The sequence below is a fragment of the Phaethon lepturus genome, unplaced genomic scaffold, assembly GCF_000687285.1.
Source record: "Phaethon lepturus isolate BGI_N335 unplaced genomic scaffold, ASM68728v1 scaffold5926, whole genome shotgun sequence".
NCBI classification, from domain to species: domain Eukaryota; kingdom Metazoa; phylum Chordata; class Aves; order Phaethontiformes; family Phaethontidae; genus Phaethon; species Phaethon lepturus.
Window position 1 is genome coordinate 4168 of NW_010543977.1, and position 17496 is coordinate 21663.

The window sequence follows — 17496 nt, forward strand, 5'->3', positions numbered from 1 at the left end:
GTACAAAAAAATAATATTTTAATGGGATATAAATTAAAATGAAACAAAATGCTGAAGTTGAAAGACTTTGTTGTTATATTTTCAAAGTGAAATGTTTCAAAGTTATCAAAGCAATATAAGGACGTCAAAAATATTCATCTTGACATTTTCCTATTAAAAATATAAGTGAATGCCATATTTTCCTATTACATTTTAACGTTTGACATTTTTCAAGAGAAAATAATACCATTTAAAATTTGTCATCAAGCTCTGCTTCTCAGTGAAATGTTCCTTTTAAGAAAATACTTAATCCCATAAAGATGTTGGATGAAAGAGTTCTAGAAATTGCTACCAGGCCAATCTTCAGTTACTTAGGCATAAACCGGGTAATATGCTCCACTCTGTATTTATAGCCCTCTTACAGCAGGTCAAGGTGGTAATAAAACCTACAACCTTTGACTTCTCAATATGTGACTACAGTAATGAACCAGATAGGCAGCAAAAGGAACAGATGTAGTGTCCAAGACCCAGTAAGAAAATAAACATGAATAATTCATAAGGAAGATATTAGAGATGAGCATGTCAAGAAAGCCAAAGTCTCAAAGTTTTATGGGGAGGGAGGAGAGGATGGAAGGGGAATGTCAACCTCCAATGTGCTGGATGGAGGCAGCAAACTGGAATTCACATAGTATCCTAAAAAGGCCGTATGATCTCAGAGGCTGTTTTGTTAGGACACTGCTGTCCTGCCATGAATTTCAGTTGGTAATTACACTTGGCCCATTGAAATCCCTTCTGCAGTTGTATTTTGCTGTGGCTTTCTCTGAGTCCTTCCCTGAACTGTCACATAGCATCACTGTGTGAAGTTGTGGCTGCTGCTTTTCCATGGTCCTCTCTGGGGTGCACAACTTGATCTATGGTTTTAGTCAGTGTTTCAAGCCATTAAGCACTTAGACTTCTGTTTGGATGGCTGTACTAAGCAAATGTCAGATATATTTATTGTCCTCAAACCACCCTTTGAATGCTCAAAAAAAAAAAAAATTGAGGATGAAAGTTACTGATATTGAAGAAGGGAATAAATTACAGAGATTTACCTCCATTATTTTGTGCTACATAAGCAGAACCTGGACAAAGAAACAAAGCTAGGCTGGTTTGTGCTAATTTAAATGCAACTACAGTATGTCTTAGCAAGTCTTGTTTTTCTAATTCTACCATATTGCAAGATGATAAGATCGTAATAATGATCTATCCAGTAGGTTAATGCCTCTGCCACCAAATGCGCTTACCTTGCATTTAAAGGGTTTGACATCAGAGTGAACAATCATGTGGGCCTTGAGAGTCTGCTTTTGCACAAAGCTCTTGAAGCACAAATGGCATTGATAGGCTCTGATATTTGTGTGGATCAGGACATGTCGCTTCATGTTGGCCAGCAGAGTGAATTCCCGTCCACAGATTCCACATTTGTGCTCTTTCACACCCTGGAAGAAAAGCAAAAATTGGAAAATTTTGTAGAGGGAAAATGTTCGCGATTGTTTAATCTTCAGTACAGCAATATATGAATTATTCGTTCTATATTAGCAAAGCAGGTAATAAATTATTTCACTTTTAACATCGTTTGCTCAAGTAATAGATACTTATATGGTTTTTTTCTTTGCAAATTCTTACAAGAATTTAAGAAGCAGAGAAGGAGGACAAAGTGTAAGCTTAAGGAAATAATGAGTTTTGTTTCCATCAGAAAGTTTACAAATCAATGAATCAGTCACCAGCAGAGCTTCTCGGTCCTACTTAGCTGCTTATATAAAATATTGGTCAAAAGTGTACACTTACTGACCAAGAATAAAAGCTCACCAGTTCAGAGGCTAAAGTAGTACTTGCCTTTGATAATTTAAAGTCACTGGCTTCTAAAAAAGGCATAGCCTTATTTTGAAGAAAGCTATAGAAAATAATCTAAAGTAACTGAGAAGTAGTCAAGCCATGTTACTGAATAAAGATATACATATTACATTCAATGAAGAGAAAAAATTGTTCCCTCCTAGTGGGACTTGCATTAACCCTACCGGGGTGATCTCATTTGATCTGGTTTTACAGAGCATCTCTAGAACTTTTTATGCTATCCAATCAATTTACTAATGCATAATTCAATACTCTTGCTCACATCCGTGTGGTGTAACAGCCAACTTCTCAAAATGTCACTTAGATGCTATGAAAACCAATGCATTTACCACTAACACTTTAAGAGTTTGAGTAGAAGTTGCTGAAGGTAATGAGGATTTACTAGTGCAGTGCCAAGAGCGATTAGTCCTCCTGCAGGCCCCCATTACAAAGAAGGTTTGAAACATCTCTAGTTTCATGCCAGTCAGTGGTTTTCACAGTTAATTGCAAAGCTAAAACTGTGAACACCAACAGGGCCTTTAAGGGTCTGCCCATCTGATGTGAGGCTGCATTTGGTCAGCTAAGTACTGTTAATTATGTTCACAGCTGAATCCACCTGCAGCTGTGGACAAAGAAGCAGAAGCTCTCTAAAGGCTCAGGGGCATTGCATTTCCTGTGACAAAAAACTACCAAGTCTTAAATTAGTAGAATTTTGCATGGCAAATTCAAAGATTAGGGAATCTCCAAAAGACCAGAAATTACAATCATGTAGTAGGGAAGAAATAGCAAATGTGGAAGTAGAGGTTGTTGGTTTTTAAAAGAAAATATGTCTATAAGACTGAAATGCTGTAGCTTTCAGTATTTTTAATTTTTTTCATATAAAAGCCAAAATTGAAGTGTTAAAGGAAAAATACACAAAGCTGGAAGCAAATTTTTATCAAAAGTGTGGGGTTTTGACTTGTCTTAACAACATTTTTGTAAATGTGGGTAAGCTAGTTCCAGACATTCTTGAATGGAACAGTGACATTTTTCCTATTTTTGAAAGTGACCTTTCCGGGTGTGTTCCAAAGCCCGCTCCAAGCCTAAACCCACTCTGCTGTCATTGCTGTCAGCAGTGGCAAGACTGCCACTTGATACGAATGGGCTGGGATTACAGTCCTGCTTGTCCACTTTTATTAACTGGTATTCTGCATAAGTTATGCATGAAGGGGAATTTTTATTTTCTTTTTTTTTCCTAAGTGTCTCATTATAATGATTCTTCAGTATGTGACGAGTAACAATATACTTTCTTTTGCTACGTACGTACAGTCTACTGCAAATCTGCCTACTTACCAATTAAGGGAGCAAAGCAATAGAACCGGTTTTCAGTAGAAAATTTCTGTTAAAATTTGGGGGCTATATATACAGCTCTACAAAGTCATGTTATGATACAGAAGGTCATTCTGAGGATAAAACCCAGAAACCAAGGGATGTGAATACGGTTTCGGGAAGTAAAACAGGTGGCTTAACTGAACTCGTGTTTATAACACAGCGGATTTTGTGTGTGCTTTCTTAAGACTGACAGAGACGTCGAGCTTCTGCTGTTGCCAGTGCTGCTGGGGCTTTTGCCCTGCGTAAAACTCCCCGGCTGGCAGAGGGTTTGCCAGCTATAGACTTGCTATAGACTGATGACCTTCTTTCCAAGGAGGTACGTATAGGTATCTTTAGTGGCCCGTAATCCTTGCGCTAGCTTGCGGTGCAAGGCGCGGGCGCAACCCGTGCCGGCTTACCTTGTGAGTCAGGGAGTGCTGTTTGAGATGGTGGGGCTGCACAAACTCCATGCCGCATTCAGTGCAGATGTATGGGCGGATGTCTTTGTGCTTCATCATGTGGTTTTGCAGCTGACTTGGGTACTGGAAGGTCTTATCGCATTCAGTGCAATTGTACTGTATAGGGCCACGGTGGGTTGTTAAGTGTCTCTTCAGCTGGGCCAGGGTTGGGAAGTCCAGACCACATTCCACACAAATGTTCTCTCGGCCACTCTCGTGCTTAGACTCATGTGCTTTCAGCTCGCTGGGGTAGGCAAAACCTCTGCCACAGATCCTGCAGTTGTAAGGCTTGATGTCACTGTGTTGCATCATATGTCTCTTAAGGTGGCTGGTTTGAGTGAAAGCCTTGTGGCACACTTGGCACTTATGAGGCCGAGTGCCCTGGTGTGTCAACATATGCGTGTGCAAGTGGCTCAGCTGCTTGAAAAGCTTGCCACATCGGGTGCAAGCATGTGGCTTAATGCCACTGTGCCCCAGGATATGGGTCACCAAATTGTACTTGGATGTATAGGACTTCTCACACATGGGACATTGCCAGCGTTTCTGTTCACCCCCCACATCAACATAGTAACTGTCATCTATCTGGAGGTTGACATCTACTCTTTCCACTTTCTGTTTATTTTCACCACTTTCCCTTACTTCGGCCCTCCGGAAAGGTGGCTCTGGAGGTCTTTTCATTTGAAAGGGGTTCCTGAAATGAAAGTTTGGTGGCACAATAAAAGGAAACATTAAGCCAGGGTGGACTTTAGGATAATACGGGTAAGGAGCCTGCATGAACGCTGGGCTACTAGGCCATGTCATGTTAGGCTTCACTGGTTCTTGCTTAATCGGCTTGGCTCCAAAGTGCTCCAGAGTTCTGTAGAACTGAAAACCTAAGTTGCAGAGGTCGATCATCTGGGAACTGTACTTGGCCTGTGCTGGCTGTTGGAACACCAAGGGGAGACTGGAAGAGCCTAAGTCATTGTGATCTTCAGGTCTGTCTGGTGGTGATGAGGAACCCTCGAGGGCAATAGGAGGCATTTTTGTTGGCATGCTTTTGCGTTTCCGAGACCCTCCTTCCAAGGACACCTGAAATGTTTCCATGTCTCCAAGAGGAGGAGAGCCATAGCGGAAATGTGAGAGGTGCGGTCTGAATTCTTCACCAAATGGAATTGTTCTGTGTGGCTTTGTAACAGGGCTCAGCGGCTGCAGGCAGTGGGAGAAGGGAGAGGCTCGGGTATTGTCCACATTAAAACTTGTTTCTTCGTTCTTCATATTTGATTTTTTCTGTGTTGCCCAAATTCCTTAAAATAAGCGAAAAACCAAATCTCTATTTCTTTCTGTTTCTGGGTTTAACGTTTTATTGACTATTTCATTGTTTTGGAGGTGGCTGAGGTATTTTTAACTAAATGCAACTAAGATTGTCTTAGGCCCATACAAGAAAAAGACCTTTTAAAACAGAATTAAATCGGTTAGTGAAGAACAAAGAAGCTTTGGTCTTCCTGTGGTAGAATTGGTGGTTTAAATCAAGTTTGACCCATACAACATCTTTGCAACATAAACATGCTGTACCGTGACACACTACTTGGCAGCTGAATCTGTATGGCAATGTTTCTTCTTAATTTAATTCATCCAGGCTACATGTGGGCAAAATCCTGTCCCTGGCTGTGCATGCACAGGCTCTAGAAATTGGCGGTGCATCTGAAGGATATGGCAATACAAACAATAATGTGCACATTTATAACGGTTGTGACATGAAAAGCCAAAGCCAAAAAACGTTAAGCTTTTTTGTATCATTAACATGTGCTGCTGTGAGAGAAAACAATGGCCAAGTGATCTAAGGACACTGTGTACCATCAGGTTTTGCGCCATGTTTCCTGGCTTCTCTTACTTTGTATTGTAATAAGAAGGTGGAGATTAATTTATTTTCTTTGTTTTAATCCCAGAGATATTTACCTGGCAGATTTGGGGGGGAAAGACCTTTGATGATTCTCCAAACTACATTCAGTTTTGTAGACTTAATCTAGGATTTTTTTGTTTCTAGATAAGTGGGTAAAATCTCCACTATAAAACTAAATATAGAATTAATATCAACACCCCCCCAGGTGTTCAGAGTAATTGACACTTAAGAATGCTCTGAGGCTTTCTAGTGGTACAACATGACAAAGAAGAATAATAATTTTCTTCTGGCAAAATTTTACATTCCACTTATCATATAGGGAGCTTCTCCTGAATTTGGGGTTCATCTAAAATATTGGTTACAAATTTTGGTTCATCCTAAATAAGGCTGCTACCTTTTGCCTTGGCTTTCTAGAGTCATAGAATAATTTAGGCTGGAAAAGACCTTTAAGGTCATGGAGTCCAACCGTAAACCTCACACTGTCAAGTTCACCACTAAATCATGTCCCTAAGCGCCACGTCTACATGTCTTTTAAATACCTCCAGGACTCAACCACTTCCCTGGGCAATCTGTTACAATGCTTGATAACCCTTTAGGTGAAGACATTTTTCTTAATATCCGTTAAAAACCTCCCCTGGCCGACGTGATCTGAGATGATCTGCTCCATAACCTTCCCTGGCACCAAGGTCAGACTGACAGGCTTGTAGTTCCCCAGATCCTCCTTCTTGCCCTATTTGTAGATGGGCATCACATTTGCTAACCTCCAGTCAACTGGGACCTCCCTGGTTAGCCAGGACTGCTGATAAATGATAGAAAGGGGCTTAATGAGCACTTCCACTAGCTCCCTCACTACACCTGGCCCCATAGACTTGTGCATCTCTAAGTGGTGTAGCAGGTTGCTAACCATTTCCCCTTGGATTATGTGGGCTTCATTCTGCTCCTTGTCTCTGACTTCCAGCTGGGGCTGGGTAGCCCGAGAACAACTGGTCTCACTATTAAAGACTGAGGCAAAGAAGGCATTAAATACCTCAGCGTTTCCTCATCCTTGGTGACAATATTCCCCCCCGCATCCTATAAAGGATGGAGATTCTCCTTAGCCCTGTTTTTGTTGCTAATGCATTGATAGAAACATTTTTTATTGCCTTTTGTGGCAGTAGCCAGATTAATTTCTAACCAGGCTTTGTCCCTTCTAATTTTCTCCCTGCATAACCTCACAACATCCTTGTAGTCCTCCTGAGGGACACACTTATCTGAATATGTGTGTGTGTTTGTGTACCTGCATCTATGCAACCAGACAGAAGTTAAGTTGGAAAACTAGACATATTTTTCCTCTGTCACCTGTGACATGTTGATGCTATTTATAACACCGTTCTTGGAAATGCTGGGTAGAGAGCATGAAGGTGGTTGGAGTACTAAAGACACTCATGTGTCTTTTTCAGGAAGCCCTGTGCTGGATAAACCTTCTTCTAAAGATAGATAAAAGCACATATCTGTGACCTAGTTAGGCTGTGGACAAGAATCTTAAAAACCTGCTTGCAAACAGATTACTTCTTTCTAGCAGGGCAGACTGTGGAATTATCTTTGAGATACTGTGTGAAGCCAAAGACTCAGTGACAGAATCTTAAGATGGAAAATTTAGACAAAGGGGTCAATCAATGCACAAAGAAGGAGTAGTAATTGAAGCAAAAATTGTAGGATCTCTAAACTGATGGGACGTGACTTTCAGTCCCTAGCTCACTGACTGGAAATAGTATACATATATATACACACTACATATATACACTGTATTTCTGTGTGTGTGTATGCGTATATATGAAACATATATAAGTATGTATGTTCCATCAGAGAGCATTGTTAGGGAGTATGTACTCTGCTATGTTTCCTTGTCACCCTAAATGCCTGGGCAAAATAAGGAACACTTAGATCTTCAGGACTCTTTGGGTACAAAGGCTTGACTTATTAAGAAGGGAGAAGGGCAAGGGAATCCTCTGAATACTGAAAAAGATTCAGCTTCTTTCCAAAAGGGAAAAAGTTTTTTTTCCAAAATTCTTTTCAAGCAGAGTTAAACTCACCCAATTTGAACATAAATATGACTGTAGACCAAAATCTTCCCTTCAAAGTACGGGCCTGTCCCTCAACCATCTTTCGTCTTGTGTATCTAATTCTTTCCCAGCAATACGGGCATATAATGCTTCAGAAAGCCCATAGCAATTGAGAACCCAGCTATGTTATTTACTGCTTTTGTTAGGTTATTGAAATGCTGCCACAAATACAGAGAAGTGATATTATTATGTCTATGTGACAAATTATATCTAATTTCTCTCTTGTCTCTTGGCTGCCCGTTACTCCCTTCTTCCACAGCCCGTTTTATGCAAAATTTTAATCTTTCTGGAACACAGAATTATGACAGAGGCTGTAGAACTGTTTAAAATTACTAGAAAGAAATCATTTCCTTCTACTACTAACCTTTGGCTGCTTTCACTGGGTGTATGGGTTTATTTCACTGTCCACGGCCACATGCATCATGGGACCAAGCCTACAATGGAAAGTGTTTAAAAAGTCAGCAACCAGCACAACTGGAGAGGTTCTATATAATCCGACAAAAGAGCACCTAAAAGGGGAGGGAAATTGCCAATTTGCAGTTTAAATATGGATCACCTTGCTGCTTCTTTTTCCCCTTCAATCTGCCAAAACCTATGATGTAGAAATTAACTGAGGAAAGATAAAATTAACTGAATAATTTTTTTTTCAATATTTCCTAGGGACCTTTTGTTTTTCCTATATAAGCACCTTAAAAATTCTTTCTTTCTTCAGCACTTGGCATTTAAAATGTAACGCTAGGTAGCACAGTGGTGTGTGTTTCTAAACATTGAGGATAGTTTAAATCTGGATAGACATTAAAAATTATAGCACTTACCAGTAGTATTTCAGCTCCTCAGTTTTGAAAATTTGGTCTGGGAAGCTCACTGAGACGGAGGTTGCCATGCACTTAAGCATAAAATAAACCCTAAACCTAGCACTTCAGAGCTTATTAAAGACTTAATATCTTTAGAACAGACAGGCATCCTCACAGTTTCTTTCTTTACATAAATAAGCCTATTTGGAAATAAACTATTTTGAAAAATAGAACCACAAATGACCTCTCTCCCTGCACTTTCAAAAAAAAAGAAAAGAAAGGCTACGATGAGTTCAGATAGCTGTTGAGGTATTCCCAAAATAGAATATCTATGCAGCAGTTAATGATGTTGTTAACTTCCATGAAAGAGGAAGAGAGTTTAATACAGAATATGAATCACTATTTACTTTCTCATCACCACTTATAGTATTTCTTCTTTTAAAAGCATGTAAAGCATGCTATTCGCTCTACAAGCATATGCGTTGTTACAGTCTCCCGTTAATATTCTGTACTGAAGTCAACAGCAAATTTTCTTTAGGCTTCAGTAGAACCAAGATTCTGCTTCCTGTATGAAAGTGCCTTCTGTCTATAGACTAATAATAAGTCCGGCCATAAAAATGTGAGGTGATGAAGTTCCTCAAGCTTAAAAAGTGACTACTACTGTTCTGATTTTGCTCTTGGGCAAGACAACGGTAAAACCAGAGATGAGACCAAAATGAGTGAAAGTGATGTGTACCCTTTGGCAAAGGGAAATGGGCTGCTATTATTAGGAGGTTTGCACTTGTGTTTGCTATTTCAGAAGATTAAACAGAGGAAAGTGTATGAAGTCTAAAGGTAGCTGAATAGGCTGAACAGCTTCTCTTAGCTGCAAGACAAATTCCACATTTAATTGAACATGTATGACTGTAGAAACCGTGCTCTGTAGAAGTGCATTTCTGCTGTCGTCTTGGGGCCTGAAATATTGGCAGCTATAAGGAAAGCATGAAATGTAATGGCTGTTTCTGTATTGGATGTGGTGAGGATCAGTGACAAATGACACACTATTACATGTCTTGAACTGGAGTTGAGCATTTGGAAAGCTTCACTCTTATTGAACAACCAGCTGGTTTTTTTCAATCACTGACTTCTGTAAACTGTATTATAGAGATGGTTATGGTTATCTTAACAGGTTTAATGGGATCTCCTTCATTCAGTTCACATTTCCAAATCGGTTTTGGTTTTAAATGTATTCAGTCGTGCAGCTGTTGAACTAAGCACCAAATTCTTTACTTAGTTTTCACTCATTTGCTATTTATGCAAAACTCTCATCAGTCTTGGGATCTGACCAAAGGGTCTTTACTGTGCTGAATTCATTTCATTTCCGTAGTGAAGCAGTGTTCCCTACTGAATCTAGGCTGCTTTGTGTTAGTTGTCGGACTTTGAAAATGCCAGGAATACCTGTAAAAACATGAATGTACCCATTACAGGTAACCAAGTATTTTCAGTTAGTATACATCTGATTCCTCCTTATCATTTTCCCTGCTAATTTCTTTCAATGGCAGCATGAACCCTCCATAAGCCCCTTTTTTCTTCCTGTTCCACTTCTTTTCTGCTGTCCCCAGTGTGTGAGTGAAGTCATGCAATAATGTTGCCATTCCTTTTCTACTGGGAATGTCATCATTTTGGAAAATTGGAAAACAAAAATGTGGATGTTTTTACCTATGTGTTGTCTGTTTTGCTGATTTTATGGTCCATCTTGAGTAAGAAGTTGGACTAGGTGGTAATAATGTTCCACATCTGTAAAATCCATGCACCTGCTTGTTATTTGCACAGTCAGATTTTTGTTTTTAGGTGCTGCTTTCATGAATGATGTAGAAGTTCTAAATATGCTCAAAAGATTTAGAGTTATTTCAACACTAGATCCACTAGATATTGACTCAAACTGCAATTGTTATTCAATAATGCATTATTTGTATAGTTTTTTTCAAATTAATATATTTTATTTACTCTAGGCTTGAGTGATTATAGTCATTAGAGGAGGGCAAAAGGTAAAAGATCATGTTCAAACCCATACCAGAACTTTTCTAAAATCAGTGTCAACCCTACTCTCATATTCTTTAGAGAAGTCCATGGCAGGTGTGTTTTCCATCCATGTTCTTCAGGCATAAATATCCATATTTCAAGCATATAAATTTGAAAAGTGAACTCCAGTAACATATACTGAGTGTATTGTAACATACTCAAGCCGAGTATATAAACTGAGTAGATGTTATATATAAGCTGAGTATATGGTAATAAATCCAAATTAGCCTTGATGTCCTTATACTACATTGTTTGAAGTTAACCTAAAATTTTATTTACATTTTAAATGAAGACAGCACTTTTTCTGCCACGGTGTGGAGACAGGAGAAGACAGAAAAACTACCTTGCAAAAATAAACATAGGTTTAGGGAAAGTATTCAAAATCAATGAGTGTAGATACTGACTAGGGAAACACAAACTTTGGGGAAGCCTTAGAAAAAAACAGGCCTGAGCTGGGAATAGTAGCCATTGTGGAGTTTAGTCAAATCTTTTCCAATACCACTTCTACAAACACTTGTTTTCTCACTCTCAAATACATGTTGACCTGATGTCAAATGAAGTCCATGATTTAACCATCAGCTTAGTTGTCTTCTCAGATAAGGCTTCTTGTCCCATGCTTTTTATGAGACAGATACGTCTGCTCAAATGCAGAACACTATCAAGATAAAGATATTGCCATAAATATTTCTCTTCCCCTTTTGGGTTACTGTCATTAATAGAATTGGAAACAAGTAAACAATTGTTCATGAAAATGACCTGGAATGACTGAAAACAAGAAGTGGACCAGATCAGGTTTTTTCTTCTTACATTATTATGATATTACTGAGGAGCTCGGTGTCTTTTCACTTCTCCCTGGGAAATTACCTTCATCTGCCCATATCAGGCTTCAGGATAAAACTTCTTTCCATCAGCAAATTTGTTTTTCTTTCTCAGCAAGTACTTGGTAAAGGAAAACTGATAACCTTGGTAACTGCCTAGAGCATAATTAGAGCTCGCTAAGGCTTATGAAAGACTTCCAACGAACTCTGAAACTAACCCTCCAAAATTTCCCATGTTATTTGTTATGGGTTCTGTTGTCCAATGAGATATGAACCCACCTATGCCATACTTTTGACAAGTGTATTGTATACATATGAAAAAATAACTTACATTCTGAGACAATATGTTAACAGATGGTAACCTTTGCAGACAAACTTAATGGAAATCATGCAATCACACACCCAAGAAACTTAATTGATTAAAAAATGTGGTGCATTTAAACAACTTAGCATGACACAGTAAACAGATGCAACAAGGAATGAACTTTCAAAGATATCTTATGTATTAAATAATCACTTTTACCTTCATTGACTCTGTTTTGGCATGTCTTCCTTGCTTCATGCTTGAAGTTTGGTCATTTTAGATATTCCTTCTGCTCTAAGGACTTCCTATGCAGTGTAGCTGCATTAATATTGTCTGGGAGATAACACCAATACAGAGAAAGGAGTCTTCTCTCAGAAAACTCTGCAATAGAAATACCCTCCCTGCATTGCCTTTGTTATTCCCAAATTTTAGCATTTTAACTTACATAATTTTGTTTTATTTTAGCTAGGAAATGCAGAAATTTAGGAAACATACCTACTTGCCTGCACTGCCTATAGAGTGGCTTTTGGAATCATCTTGGATATATGTGTAACTTGGTTTTGTACTCATTTTTCAGGGAGCAAGACATTATGAACACTTTACAGGAGTATAGTTACTTCGGTATTTCTTCTAATAGAGAAAATGCTTAAAATAATATCAAAACAAATGCACATTCACTTTTCCATAACTTACAGATTATTTTTGTTTTGATAATTATTGAAAGTGTTAAACTAGATTCTGAGATTTCCTCTGCTTAAAGTCTGGAGCAGTCCCACCACCCACCCTGCCAAAGCTTGGGCACTGTTTGTGGCATCAGATGTGCTTATAGAGCGGTTTATGGCATAATTTTCTTTTCAATGGTGGCATTGACTAGATTGAAATAAATTGTCTAGTGCTATAGTGAGGTAGCTATGGATGTTTTTCTTCTCTCCAGTATACGCGCTGTGTTCTCAGCTTAGCCAAATGGTTTGCTATCTCTCTCGTTCCTTTTATGTCCTTCATTTAGCAAAACCTTTGCTAACAATTCCACTACTTTTCTGTTGCCTAACAAGACAACAGAGGTGGAGGTCACAGAGCAGTATGGCTGGGTTGGCCACTGAACTTCTGCAATAGGGCCTTACTGGTAATGCCCCAGCGGTACTTAAACCTCATGGACCACCTCTAGTCATTTCAGTGTACGTACAAAGTGCCCGGTTTAGGCTTGCTGCTGTTTTGTTTGTCTTTATTTCTCTTTTTCTTATCCTCCTTTCTCCTTTTTTTTCTTTTTTCTTCCTCTTTGTGAATTTTCTTAGTTCTTCTTTTATGTTTCCTTCCCTCTTCACTTCTCTATTCCATCTGTGGTTCACTCCCTCTCTGCTTCTGTATTATAGATGTTAAAATGTTCAGCAACACATAGATAACCTGGATAACAAAGTGAATTTTAAGTCCACAGGCTCTGAAGTGTTAACTTTTTATGCAAAGTTACCCCAGACCACAGCTACACATGGTGGGACCCTGCAAGGCACAGCAAATTATCTGGTCTAAAAGTGTGTGAGGGCACAAAGATTATATGTCCTCAGCTGAGCACCTCCACCTGCCTGATTCTCTGGTACCAACAGGGAATTAAAGGCTGCTTTGGGGTGGGGAGGAAGGGGAGAGGGGACAGCCGTTTGCTGGCAGAGCTCTACCGCTGGGTCCACAGCGCAGGCCTGCCCAATCTCTGCCCACAGCAGGATGGGCTCTGACCCAACCGCTTGCCTTTTTCTTTCCCTCCACAGAACCCTGCTAAGTGTAACCTGGAACAGAGCTGCCGGTGAGGTACGGGAGGGTGCAAAACCAGCCCTATCAGGTCAGGCTACTAGTATAGCTAACCCAGGAGGCTGGTCCTGTCAGGAGTATAAGAAACAGGAGAGAGTATCATGACAACTGTCCAGCATTGTCTTCAGGCTTCCAGCTTTCTATAGACAGCTCAGAGCTTTCTTGATCCAAAGATGTTGCATTTGGGTTTTTTTCTTATTCCATGAAGGATGGATGTGGATAAAAGTTATTTAATATAAAAATCTAAAGGCAATCATTTCTTGTGGGGTGCGGGGTGTAAGGAGATAGGTGCTGTGTCCTGGGGAAGTGAGATACCTTCAAGTGCTTTGATGGAGGGTCTTGTACCTCCAGAGACTCAGTGAGGAGCCAGGGCAGTGAGACTTGCACTGTGCAGGAGGTGAGATGCCCAGCTACACCCTTCTCAATCTACCTCTACCTGAAGCACTTCTATTTCTTAAAGTCCCCTGAAACCCATGTGTACTGCAGGTTATTTCACTGACGCCCCACTTTCCATCTCCCCACCAGCTCCCTCAACAGCTGACCCTGTCCTGCTTCAATTTCTCCCATCTTTAGAAACCATTATTTTGCCACTGTAGAGCTGGATCACTTTTGCTGATAACCCTTTAACTTCATATTCTTACTGGTTTGGGTTTTCTAAATGTACAATGCCTCTTTTTTTTTCTATTTTTCACCAAAAAAAGAGCGCCAAATACATTCATATTCTGAAGAGAAGTTTGGGGGATACGCAGGGCTGAACTATTGCCTCAAGCAGGCTAACCGGCATGTGGCACTGGGCTGCTTTTGAAGGCACTCCTATGTTCATGTCAAAAAGAAATTGTCTTAGGTATCCAGATTAATTTTGCCTCTTTTGAAAAGAGGAGAAAAAAGCAAGGCTGAGAGCTGTAGTCCAGGGAATGAGTACAGGTCTCAGTTTTGGCTGAGGATGTACCTTAATGAATTGCACTCACCCATGATGGACCCTCAGTCCCTTCTTCCGGACCTCTGGCACTGCAGAGGGGGGATTACGAGGCAGAATGAACTGAAAGGAGCCTGATGCCATAGCCAAGCCATAAATGCAGCCACTCGTGAGGGTGAAGTGCCTTTAACTTTCGATAAACCTGGAGAAGTGACACCAGGATGGGAGCCCAGACCTATATCTAGAGAGATGGAGTTGGTAGCTCCTGGCCACCCCATCTAATTATCTCTTCCTTGTCCCTTGCTATTTGTATGTTTGTCTGTGTAATGGCCCAGCTCCAGCCAAAGGAGGGCAGGCCGGGCTCTAGTCAGGGCCCTCCCTTACAAGGCTAGAGGTGCAGGTCCAAACTCCTCAGGGGGTCTCCCACCTTGTGGCCGTTACATTTGGCACTGACTTCGATGTTATTGGTGTATGTTCAGTTTCATACAGATATTCTTGCAGGACCGGGTCCCAAGAGCACTTGGGCATAGGTATACTGAGTTTCCAAGATCCTGCCCAGACTTCAGGGCTGACCGGACCAGATTGGCCATGATGGTGACATTGGGAGCACATACCGTAGCAGAGCTTCACATGTGAAAAGCTTAACTGGTGCCAGCAGACCAGGTGGAAATGCAATTTGATCCTGCCCTCACTCATTATTGGAATTAACAATGGGTTGGCCAGCTCAGTTAATTACTCAGTTAACCGATGGCAGTAATCCATCCTAAGTGACTGTCCTAATTCTCTCCCTAACATCATCCATGTTGTACTGAAATCATTATGGAAGATCTGGGGTGTAGCTGAGAACAAGATCTGGGATTTGGCTGTTATGAGGAGATGCCAGAAAGACAAATTTCTTCCTTTTCTGAAGTGGATAAGGAGCTCTCATGTCAAAGGCTGGAACCATGGATCTGCCTCTGCTTTTATAAAATATGTGGAGTGACTTTAATCACTGTTTATAGAAGTCCTATCACTCTATCCCTGTTTCCTGTCTACTTCCATATCTGCCACTGCAAATTAAAGTAGTATTTTTTTGGCACCATAGGAATCCTATGTGTTAAATAGTTTTTCCTCTGGAAAATTAGCAAATGACACTAATGAAGTTTTAGGATTTTTTTTCTCACTATACAGATATTATAAGAGACAGGGTGAACAGAGTACAAATAAATAATATAAGGAAGGGTCTTGTAGTAAAACAGTTGTATTGAATAGAGTGTGGAATCCTTGAAAGAACACTTTGGACATAATCTTTCCACCTACAAAGCATAATCATTAAACAATATAGAGTGAAGTGGAGACAGAGAGATTTTGAGCTGTACACTAGTATTATTTTAAAACAAATAACGGAGCTATGCAGAACACCCAAATTTAGAATGATCAAAAAAGCATGCCCTTCTATAACCTTCATGCTGTCCTGCTTGGGCTGTTGTTTTGAAAGTAAACCTTTCACTGGCATTCATGACCTTTAAAAAGGAAATAGATTGAGCTTTCCTTCCTACTGTAGTCCCAGTGTCTTTATCACCTCTATGGAGGCCAGAGAGATGGTCTGGTCTCCTCCCACCTCTTTGTTATCTTAAAGGGTAGCTAAGGGCCACCTTCAGCCTTGGTTCTTCAAGCCAGCCAGCTGGCACCCTGCTAAGCCATTAGGAGAAGGGTTGGAGAAGGGCCAAGGGAGAAGAGAGTATGGGAGCGTTTTCATAGGTCTCCACAACAAATCAGTTTTTTAATGAAAGTCTAGTTTTACTTAGACATGGAGCAGTATTATTAGTCTTCAGCAAAAAACTTTTTGTATTTATTTTGCATTCAATTCTGTATTTCACACAATTTAAAACTCATAGTGAAACTGAAGGTTGCTAAAAAGTGGTAGGTATCTTATGCTCCAGTAAGATATGCCATATCCTACAAGAACTGAAAGAAGAGGATTTCACCCAGAAACTGACCGAATTAGGAAAAACGTATCTGCTACTGAACACTTCTCTTGGTGTCCAGTTCATTAAAAGTAATTACCAGGTGATGCTTTCCTAGTCATTTAGGGGAGATGAATAAATTTGATTTCAGCTGAAGTTTGAGCAGACTTCTTGTTGGAAAAGCTGCTTGTCTGAAAAGATTGATTAATCCCTATTAACCTTTATTACTCACTTGCAATTAAGCTGGCTCAGTAGTGACTTAGACATTTGTCCCTGAACATAAGTTCAGTAGGAAACACAGCAAAGGAATTAGAGATGTCTGTGCCATTCCTAGGACACCACTGTGTTTATTTCTGTTGATACCCAAATAAAAAAAGCTAAGAATCATGAGCAAGGAGACAGAGTTAAAAATGTCTCTTAAGGCAAATTATTGGGGCATTGGAGGAAATTCATTTTGATATATCTGCTGTGTGATCAGGGAGCTGTGGTTTCCAGACTGCCAGAGCATAAAATCTGTGTTAAAGCATTGAAACTGTGCTGAATATGTATTTATTGTTCAGAAAAATTTTCACCTTCAAATAAATCTCACAATTGCATTCAAATGAAGGGTTCATTCTTTAAAATCCGTTTATTTTCTTTAAAGAGAAATGTGCTTAGTTCTTCAGTCCCAGCATAAAATGGTATTTTTGACTGATCATGTGAAGTGCCTGCAAGGAAGTAATTTAAGATAACTTCCTCTCCGTCTTTGCCCTTCACCTGTGATGCTAAAATTGGATCTTCTTGACTGAACAGCAAAAAGCAAATGCTTTCCCTCCTTGATTCCCAAAATGCACTCTGCATATTTCTCTTAATTATCATGTTAACTTCTAGAAAGTTTTAAAAATAAGCACTAGTTTGTTGTGACAACTAAAGAAAATCTGAAATTTAAAACAAATGTTATATTACGGCTGTGATTTTGATCAATTGGAAAACAAGCCTCTATGTAAATCAACTAACAGGGAAAAATTCTTAAGGTTAATTATTTTAAACTGAAACAGATTTAAAATGTCAGTTTTACTGGATTTAGTAAAATAGCATACGGAGTGGGAATGGCAGCTCAGACTTAGCCAAATGTCATCAGCAGATACTGGAACAGACACTAGAGCTACAAACAAATAAGAAATTACTTTTTGCCAAAAAAAAAAAAAAAAAAAAAAAAAAAAGGGGAAAAAAAACAAAAAAAG

At 39.6% G+C, this 17496-nt stretch overlaps 1 protein-coding gene across 1 annotated transcript; it reads right to left on the reverse strand.

Annotated features, from left to right (window-relative positions):
- Positions 1-1262: 1262 nt before the first annotated feature.
- On the reverse strand, positions 1263-7677 carry ZNF366 (zinc finger protein 366; the record flags this gene model as incomplete). Its single annotated transcript, XM_010288516.1, has 3 exons — positions 7608-7677; positions 3618-4939; positions 1263-1454 (listed from the first exon to the last, which is right to left on the reverse strand). Coding segments are annotated over exons 1-3 (1584 nt in total), but the record flags the coding sequence as incomplete, so codon positions are not given.
- Positions 7678-17496: the final 9819 nt, after the last annotated feature.